At 44.9% G+C, this 10,849-nt stretch overlaps 1 protein-coding gene across 1 annotated transcript; it reads right to left on the reverse strand.

The window, feature by feature from the left end:
• Positions 1-2,083: 2,083 nt before the first annotated feature.
• Positions 2,084-4,015, reverse strand: LOC123730549 (uncharacterized). Its single transcript, XM_045707816.1, has 2 exons — positions 3,513-4,015; positions 2,084-3,365 (listed from the first exon to the last, which is right to left on the reverse strand). The coding sequence occupies exons 1-2, from the start codon at positions 3,726-3,728 to the stop codon at positions 2,904-2,906; spliced, it is 678 nt and encodes a 225-aa protein (XP_045563772.1). The 5' UTR covers positions 3,729-4,015; the 3' UTR covers positions 2,084-2,903.
• Between the last annotated feature and the right edge of the window lie 6,834 nt (positions 4,016-10,849).

A 10,849-nucleotide genomic window follows, 5' to 3' on the forward strand; every position in this document is an offset into this window, starting at 1 on the left:
TCAAGAGATGCATTTGAAATTCCATTCTTTAATAAAGTTGTACTCAGAGAAAATAATGGATGATTATCAATTCGTGCCATGATTTTCTATTTATTCATCAATTGAATTTAACTGAAATTGAGTCCAGTTCTGACAGTATCACACCAACATGTAAATGTCAAACAGATGCATGGATATCTTTAATGAATTCCTTTGCCCCATCAGCAATCCTGGAGAAGCTAACTAGCCTAAGCCTAAATTGACAGACACGTACAAATCAAAAGTGACAACTTTAGTAATCAGCAGACATTCTCTCTCTTTTTGATGATATCCTGTCGTGATAGGACAGACATTTTCAGTGGAACTTTTCAATGGCAGCCCTTTTCCTTTTGAGTCCTCGGGCAGACAAGGACTTGAAAGTCCACTCTAGTTCGAGCTGGCCGCTCCATTAATTCATTTTCCTTTAATGATAATAGATGCTTAAGGGGCGGCCTGCATTTTTGCACAGGTCTGATGAAATTCATGCCTTAAAGACAGGCAGTCATATGCCTTTTTAAATGATGAATAGCACCATTTAAAAGTTGCTGAAAGCCAAGATTGTGAAGTCTATCATTTACAGTTGCCTAAATATGGTAATAGTTTCATTATCCAGGGTGCTGGGCAGAAACCCACCTTTTTTTGTTGCTTTTCGACAGGAAATGATTGACAGCCCAAATGGTTTGACAAAGAGCCTACAGACAACAAACATCTTGTTTCCTCTAGAGTAGTGTTTGTCCCAAATGGCAGCCTATTCCTATATAGTGCACTACTTTTGACCAGGGCCCATAGGGGTCTGGTGAAAAGAGGTACAATATATAGGGCATAAGGTGTCATTTGGGGTGCAACCTTTGTTGTCAGTCATTGCACTGCCTATTAAGCAACCAATGAGATGGTGAATGGGCATGCATTTTCACCTGTGTCTAGTGACAATGGAGGTTTCCCTCGGGATGTATTGCTGCCATACCGTAATATTGAAACTGCTCATGGCACATTGTCATATTTGTTCCATGAATATGAATAGTTTTGTTTACAATTACATATTTAAATGTTAGATGATATTATTTAAATAGATGACCGCATGAATTGATATGAGAGATTATAGCAACCATGAATATACAGTATGATTGGTAATTACAGTGTTAGTAATTGGAACTGTATTGTGTGCATTACAGGACGTAGTGTGGTCTCAGTTTGGGTTCCTGGGTTGTAGTGGTAGAGACAGCACATTGTGGATTGATACAGAAGGTGCCAATACTCTCTGCCACCTGGACTCCTATGGGCACAACAGGTGCAAGGAAGGTAATTGTACAGAACTGGGTTGTGTTCAGTAGGCACAAAACAAGAAAAAACACCTGTGAAATGGAGAGGGATTACCTGGATATGTCCAATAAGAAGCGCTTTTTGTTTTCTGTTGCAAATTGTTTTGCTTCGATGAGCCCTAATGAACAAAACATACCTCACTGGCAAGTGGTAGTAGTGCACACAGACGATGGATGTTTCCCTTCACAGAGGGAATTGTACAATAGATTAGAATGAAACAATTTAACAGCATTATAGCTAAGAAGAAAGGAGTGGTACTGGAGTCAGACAATAGATACAGCAAATCAACAGAATGAGAACTGTCTGTAGGGCAAAGATCTACTCACCATTCATCCCTCTAACTCTGAGGAAAGAAGGTTTAGAAACCCCTTTTGGAGGATGTAGAGGTGGCCGTTTTTATTTCCTGGGAGGGGAGTGGGGTGAGGGGCTGAGAGGAGGGTAGAGAGACAGAGGGGAAGGGGATGAAACTCACTTGGGGACAGAATCAGATGGGTTCTCTGGCCCCTGAAAGAGAAAGTCATTTATCGAGGTCTCATGAGAAAGAGATGGGGGTATGAGGTGAGGCTCTTTAGAACAGAGATATTAGTTCTGTGGAGCACAGTCTGACAAAAGATACAAATATATTTTTGTATATTATATGCTCACTGCTTTCACATATGAAGATCACTATTCTTGTTTCTTTAAATTGGCTGTTGAAACCTTTCACATTGATGTGATGACCTAACCAAAAAAAACTCACCTTAAATTGAATGGTGATAGATTCCATGTTTCCTCAACTACATAGAGTATAAGCATTGGGGTTTCATGTTTTATTCGTCACATGCTGAAGTACAGTGACATGCTTAACTTGCAATGATGCATGCAATGGCTTTGGTGATGGCTTTCCCTTTAAAATAAACTGAACCTAGATCAGTACTCCTACCCTGTTGTATTTCAGGAAGCGTTGGCAGCTGTTCCCCCCTGCAAACAAGCTGTCTGTACCCCAGCAGGATACCCTATGAGTAGTCTAGTGTGACGTACTCCAGCCAGACGTACTCCGGCCCACACAGTCACCCTCTAGCCTGGACAGGTACACACTGTGCCAGTTTCCTGGACACAGGTTCTCTCGAGCATGCTTTTTAATTCCAGGACTAGGCTTAATCTGCGTTGGAGTCAGGAAGCAGGACGACGCCAGCCGCAGGACGACGCCAGGCCTGGTGGAGGACCGTACCCTCCCAGTACACCAGGTACTGGAGCCAACCCTCATGACGTCAGGAGTCCAGGAGGGACATGACGGCAAAGGCGAGGCACCCATCGATGTCCAGGGGCGTTGCGAGGGACGTCCACTGGGAACCAACAGCGCTCCTCTGGAACATACCCTCCCAGTCCACCAGGTACTGGAGCCAACCCCCACGACGTCGGGAGTCCAGGAGGGACCTGACGGCAAAAGTGATGCTCCCATCGATGTCCAGGGGCGGGGGACAACACCAGCCAGGGGACCAGGAACCACTGGGTAGTTGTAATCTATAGGTTACCTCATTGACCGGAAGACCTTGAAGGGTCCCATAAACCGGAGACTCAGCTTCCTACAGAGCAGACAGAGCAGAAGGTTCCGGTGGCGAGCCAGACACGATCACCAGGATGGAATACGGGAGCCTCAGTCCGCCGGCTCCACCTGCTCCTTCTGAACTACTCGTCTGCCGCAGGAGAGTCGGTCTGGCTCGGGGTCCATGGAGCCAGGGATGGTTATCCCAGGACACACTGGAAGGGGGTCTGCCTGGTGGAGGAGTGGCAGTGTAAATTCTGGGTGTACCCCATCCAGGGATGGAACCAGGCCAGCGCCTAAAGAACCTCCCCAGCTCCTGGTTCATCCTCTCCACCTGCCCATTGGACTGAGGCCGGTACCCAGAAGTGAGGCTGAAGGTGACCCCCAGCTTCTCCATGAAGGCTTTCCATACCCGTGACGTGAATTGGAGGCCACTATCGGAGACGATGTCCTCCGGAAGGTCATAGTGTCGGAAGACCTGCTGGAACTGTGCCTCAGCGACCTGGAGAGCAGTAGGGAGACCAGAGGGAGGGATAAAATGGCAGGATTTACAGAATCGTCTTATTCCATCTGCTGGAGGCTGCCACAGTCTGGAAGGTGAGGGCGTACTCCGCAGTGATCTGGGCACCCTGACGGAGTAGTCACTCACCTCCTGCTCTGCCCTCAGGTGGATGATCAAAGATCGCCATAAACAGAGCCATAGGAACCCAGCTCCTCCTCTCCTCTCTCCCAGACGGCCGTAGCCCACTCCAAAGCCCGTCCAGTCAGCAGGGAAATGACCGCAGCAACCTTGGACTTCTCGGTGGTGGGGGCTCCTGTCTGATGAGCGAAATAGAGAGAGCACTAGAGTAGGAAGCCACGGCATTCCGATGGAGTCGTGTCATATTTGTCTGGTTGGGACATAGACACATATACATACATACATACATACATACATGCGGAGGTTCCTCTGGCTCGCTGGGACGACTCGTGGTAGAGGAACCTCCGCTAGTTGGAGATGAATTCTCACGGGTGGTGGAGAACACGGAGGACCTTATCCATTACCGTACCCAGTTGAGCCAGCTGGTCATGGTGTTGACGGAGTAGGTGTTCCTGTTCGTCGACCATCTGGGAGATATCCTTAACTTCTGCAGCTTCCATATCTTGAGAGGCAGTATTCTGTAACGTATACACAGGGAGGCAGGAAGACGGTGAGTTTAATAATAAAACCATGAATATGCTCAAATAAGGCATAAACAAAACCAAAACTGCCTAAATACTGAGCTACTGAGGGCTAAATAAAGGGAGAGTAATCAGGGTGATGATGAAGTTCAGGTGTGCGTAACGATGGGGAGCAGGTGTGTGCAATGATGGTGTCCAGGTGTGCGTAACGTGGATTGCCAGGACCGGTGGTTAGTAGACCGGCCACGTTGAGTGCAGGAACAGGAGAGCGGGACAATGAAATGTTTGTTTTATCGGTTAATAATTGAGTAATCGTGACAGAACAGAAGCTTTAATGTTAAACATTATTGACTCTCCAAAGGAGCATGTTTCTCTGCCTCAGCGCACAGCCTCTCATCTGTTAGTGATAAGGACTTTGGTTTATAAATCCAATTAAGACCTAGCAATAATCTATAACACTGGCTGCTGAGGATTGTTCTGGCAGAACAGAGCAGAGATTCATTATGGATGAAGAGGACAGGTATGCTGCATGAAAGTAAGATTGTGCCATCAGCCACCCAGACTTCTAGGAGTTCCAAATAGCACGCTATTCCCTATATAATCCACTTATATTGACCAGATTCACCAATTCAGACGCAGCAGCCCTAGTCAATGGAATATTAATCATTGGAAGTTCAGCCTTACTCAACCCCACATTGCTGCTGCACAGTATGAGGTCTGAGTGAGTTTGCAGGTCAAAGATGTTTAAATTATTTAAAATGTTTCTTTGTCTCATTATTGATACTTTGGTTTGTGACCGCTGGCCTTTTCCTGTCTTGATACTGACTCTAGAAGCTAATTAGGAGAGGGGTTGTGTTGTCTTTTGTCTCTGATACCCACCACTCTTTCACCCTTCAGATTCCAGCAGCATCAGCCAGCACATCCATACACTCTCTCTTTGAGTCAAGACAGTGGCAAAACAATGAGTTTCTATCCCCCTTACTATCTCTGAGAACATAGTGCTCCTGCGGAATGCTAATGAAGTTAGTTACAAGTGCTACCACTAAGAAACAAAACAGTGGGGGCTGTTCATTTGGTTTATAAGTTAAACCTATTATGTAGGTACATGACACCTAGTTTTAAGGGGACTTCAAAGAATTAGGTCTTTAGAGGTTATACACTGTTATTCCAGACATCTGTTGTACAAAGCTGTGGATGGGAAACCAAGCATTATCGTACAGGTTATCCTGCACTATTATCTCATAGGTGATTCACTTTCCGATTTTTAGCAACTAATTTCAGTTGTTTTCCACAGGTCCATGTCTGTAGGGTTGAACTAGGACCCATCGTCTGTTGTGTCAAGACTAAGCCCAGTTCCCCCCTAGAAAAAAACACTTATCACTATGTGATTTATTGAAATATTGCTAAGTCTGTCCAAATCAAACAAAGCACGCAGCAGACTGCTCTCTAGGCTGAATGAATTAAGACTGCAGTGGAACCAGAGGATCAATATGGCCTGTTCACTTGAAGACCAGAGCCACATTAGGAATTGGACAAAAGTCTCTTAGAGGGAGTGGAGGGAGGTCACAAGCTGCCATCTAGTGGCTAGTGTCCCCCACTGTGTTGAACCAGTCTCAAATTTCTGTTTCATATGTCACGAACCGGCTCGAAGCCCGTAACAAAAAAAAGAGACGACTTGGAGATAAGGAATAACAAAAATATATTTAACTGAGGCAACCTATATACAAATAAAACCAGGGACAAACAAGGACCCCGGAACACCACACCAATCACACAAACAAAATACTGCCCTGGATCCTAGTCCCACTGCCCCAGCCAACCTCGTCCTCCCCAGACCTCAGCAACCTTTGGCAACAGGAAGCAACTTTTAAGAGGAAAGAAGAAAACGAGACCAGAAGGGAACAGACAGGAGCGACAGAACAGGACAATACCAGACATAATAAACAACGGTCAGTCATTTAGACATTCAGGAACAGGGCGTACGAGAGAGCGCGTCAGCAACAAGTTCCAACGAAAAGAACGTCTCAGGGTCCTTCCATTAAATTTTGCCAACAACCATAAGTTTACAACAATATCAAATAAGCCCAAGCACAACCAAGAGCGACCCCTAGGTAAATCTGGGTCACCATCCCAGAGCAAACACTCCCTGAGAGCTTTCCTTCCCTAACCAACTAGCCGCTCTTGTTGCAACTTGATTTTAGTACGCTCCAAATCCTGTTTAAATGCCAATTCCTTTTCATACTTTACACGATCATGCTCTAGCTTAAACACAATCATACTCTAGTTGTAACAGAAGCAGTTCCAAAAGAAAGACTACTAGGGCTAACAGATGGAGCGGCCATTGAACTTGGGAGACGGCGAGTCCTCAGCAGAGGCTGCCCCAGTGGTAACTCCCATCAGATTCCATCAGATTGGCTTTAAATATCAACCTAACATAATTTGACATTTATGACTAATTTCAACCTGGTAGTGATCAGCGATCTTCAACAGATGCTCTTTAGTACAGAATTCAAACAGTTCCTCTGATGGAAAGCGAATGAACTTGTCTACATTAGACACCATAGTCACAAGTAAATACAAAAAAAATATATTCCCTCTGCTGAGCACACCAGACCACAAGAGAAATGCCAATCACACTGGGCACCACAGAAGACAGATGAGATATATGGAGCTTCCCCAAATCCTACAATAACTCAACCCTAGTCTTCGTGCAGATTCTCGGTGGGTAATTACACACTGTACACCGCTAGCAAGGGAAAACCCCCACCAGCACGCTGGCAGATTCCCCCCAAGCCACAGATGTGCCACCGAGACAACTGCTGAGTCCACAGACACCACCAACAAAACAATAACCATGCCCAACCTATTCCAAAATGAAACACATCAAAGCCTAACAGGTGAAAAAAATAAAGGCTATAGCTCCAGGTAGCAAAGTGCACTACCCTACCCATTTCTCCCACGGAGGTACACTGCAGATTGTATTCACCTCAGACTGATGTCCCAACAGCGAGTAGAGCAAGAGTTTCCAGCCTGGGCAAACAAACTATCCACCACAGTGGCAAGTTTACCAAACAAAAAGGCAACCAACACTGGGCACCAAACATTACAACTCAAAAAAATATAAAAAAATTAAAAATAAATTTCGAACAAAAGATGCAAACAAAGCACCTACAGAGTTTAACATTAACTCCACATTTTCTACCAAACAATACACATACCAGTTAACCTAATGACACTAGTATTAGTCCTTGATAATGCAACAAAGTGCAATACACCAAAATGTATAGGAACCAACTTTATGATCCTGGATGACTCACACCACAAAGCGAAAATCATAACTTCAAAATCCCAGCTGACTCGCACCATAATGTGAGAAACATACCTTCAAAACCCCAGATGAACCCCCACTTGTCACGAACCAGCTCAAAGCCCATAACAAAAAAGGGAGACAACATGGAGATATGGAATAACAAAGATATATTTATTAACTGAGGTAACTCATATACAAATAAACAATGGTGTTTAGTCAGTAGCATAAGTGAGCGGTTGCATGTATAGATGTGATAATGAGGAGCGTTGAAAGATGCCAACACAAACAACCCAACCAAAATCAAACAGCATGTCTGCATGGAGAGTCTCCTCAATGAATGGGGAAGAGGTCTATTTATCCCGGGACACACCCACGCCCAGGTGTGTCCCATTTCGCTGACGACCCTCCCAGCTCCGCCCACCGACATCCTAATAAGGAAAACAAGAGCAAAGAGAAAGTATTCGGCAGACAGAGTGGGAGGGTCGTCACACAGAGCACTCAGCATTCTAATCCTTACAGTCCTTGACTCCTTCAGCTCTACTACTTATTGACTGGCTATGCTCTGCTCTGCTCTCTGACCCCTGGACTGTGATCTGTGGTGCTAGAAGACAATTCCAGACATTTTTGGCTCCTTCAGTGCGCCTACTAAGAAATATGTTCCTTATCCATATTCTTCTATATACAGTTGAAAATATACCAATTGTCATTGACAATGACCATAAGACTTGGGAAGACGGCATAAACAGATCTTGGACCAGGTTACCTTGACCCCGACTTATCCTCTTCACACTCTACTGTATGTCAAAATATTGACATTGCGTTTCTTCTGACATCTGGCCCTGTTGCCCTCCTACTCCAATAGGTGCTATTTGTTCCCAGACACTGGGGGCACCATGTGGAGTCTGTCGACCCTGTTAACGTCTCCGTCAACTCCTGGATTGAGTTGGTAAGTACAGTAAAGTCACCTCATATGCTTCAGAGGAAATTAAACGTTTCAGAGGAGGGCCATATTTACAGCTTGATGTGGTTTTCCCACCACAAGCTACCCCTACTGCCCATAGGGCCCTGGTTAAAAGTAGTGCACTATATAGGGAATAGGGTGTCATTTGGGATGCAGCCTCACGGGGGATGGATGTGACGGGTGTTGAGACTCCCTGATGATGACTGTGGGTTTTTGAGTAATGAACAGGCCTCAGAGTAAAGCTATGGCTGTCATAATGATTTGTGGGTGTGCATGTAAAGGAGTGGTGCACTGCATAACACATTGATATATCTAGATGAGAGGAATGTGTATTCAGGTAGTGTGTCACCTCTGGTGCCTCCTGATAACTGGCTCTGAGACAACGTCACAGACACAATCAATTATGCCTGCTGCACATAATGTCTTTATCAGCGACTTCTTTCCCATGATAGGAGTTTTTCTTTCTTCTTCCTGATCTGATACAGGAAGTTGATGAGGCAAGAGTAGGCGAGGCCCTAGCCAAAGCCATCGTCTGAGCTCTGAGGACAACACTTAGTAACGACAATGATGATGACTGGCTCAATCCCACTGAGGTACAGTATCCTGACCCTTGGTCCCAGATCTATTTTGCTGTCTTTTTATTTGTTTTTATTTATTTCACCTTTATTTAACCAGGTAGGCTAGTTGAGAACAAGTTCTCATTTACAACTGCGACCTGGCCAAGATAAAGCAAAGCAGTGTGACACAAACAACAACACAGAGTTGCACATGGAATAAACAAACATACAGTCAATAATACAACAGGAAAAAGTCTATATACAGTTGAAAATATACCAATTGTCATTGACAATGACCATAAGACTTGGGAAGACGGCATAAACAGATCTTGGACCAGGTTACCTTGACCCCGACTTATCCTCTTCACACTCTACTGTATGTCAAAATATTGACAGTTCACTTGGCACTGCCACAAGCCACACGAACAGTCCCAGGAATGCAGCATAGAACAACAGAGAGGAGATGATTGAATTCCAACCCACCCATATTGACAAATCTGTCTAGCTCCAATTAGCATTCAAGCATTTGAGTTGTTGACTGACCTTATGCTAGAGATTGCCTAGCCTAAAACTTGGCTTTTTAGGTAAGAAATTAAGAGCTCGAAAGAGGCTACAGAACAAAGGATTAAGTGTGTGAGACTAGTTAAGAGACAGAGACCTTGTAAACATACAGTACTGACCATAGTCCCTGAGGTATGTCAACCCTGAGTAAGGTGGATAGTGCCGAAACATTGGTTATTTTGGTTTCGACTTTATTTTTCTGAAGGTGGGGTTGGTGGTACTGATGTGAACATGCAGTACCTGAAGCTGGCTGTGGGGGCCTGAATAGAGAAGAGAGGGACAAGTCACCATGACCAACAGACCCAGGATACCCCAGCAGGGGGCCATCCAGGGACCCGTACAGGGACATATCGTGACTCCAAAGGCCAAGCTTAGAACACTAGCCCTTCATCACCACCAGCAGAGGACTCCTACTCACCCTCCTCTTCCTCACAATCTACTGTACCCTTCGGCCCCCACCTCATCCCTGTGACCTGGAACCAGAATGGCAAACAGAAAACTACAGAGCAGAACCCCAAAGAGAAAGACGGACCATCACCATCCAAAGACTGTGACATAGTCAGGCCTAGCAGCATAACACAAAGCCTCACACCCAGACCTGGTTGTGGGAGTAGAGCCCACACCAGCATGGAGGGGAGGCATGTCCAATCTCCAGTTCAGCCTCAGACCCTCTAGTGTTACCAGAGCCAGGCTACAGAGATATAGGAAGGCCACCACCTGGGGACAGAGACGAGGGTGACGGAGCATACTGCCCCAACTCCATCATCACCAACGACCTACTGCAGAACTACTGATGGAGAGACAGTCAGATCAGGGACAGCCCCACCATAGCCTCATAGTCTGCATTACAATGTTCATACTAGCGTACTACTTAGGATGAATGCCATACTACATTACTTCATACTAAGTGGTAAGCTAATATATGGATACTGCAGCAGAGTCTAACACTCACAGAAGAAGTAGATTGACTGTTAAAAGAGTAGTTAACTATTTTACAACTTGATGTTAGATGGTTAATTGCCTGGAAAGTAGTCTATGGGCCAGGAGAAACTGTAATGTATGGTTCAGTTCTCTTTAAACATCCACTACAAACTTCAGCTAACTTTAGCCACCACAAGCTAACAATCAATGGAAGTGATGGGGCATGTGAGCATGTTTTTTTCAATGGCCAAATTGATTTCAGGTGATTTTAACTTTTTACATGCTCTCACTTCCGTTGATTGTTAGCTTGTGGTGGATAAGGTTAGCTGGCATTTGTAGTGGCTGTTTAGAGAAAAAATATAATTCAGGGTTCAGTTATCTTGGCCCATCGACTAATTTACAGGTTAAGAAACATCTAACATCACGTTGTAAAATAGTGAACTACTCCTTTAATTAAGTTCCCTCAATTGTTAATTAAAAAGGGTGAAAACAGGTCAGTAAGTAATCTGTAAGTA

This window comes from Salmo salar, chromosome ssa25, assembly GCF_905237065.1.
Source record: "Salmo salar chromosome ssa25, Ssal_v3.1, whole genome shotgun sequence".
NCBI classification, from domain to species: domain Eukaryota; kingdom Metazoa; phylum Chordata; class Actinopteri; order Salmoniformes; family Salmonidae; genus Salmo; species Salmo salar.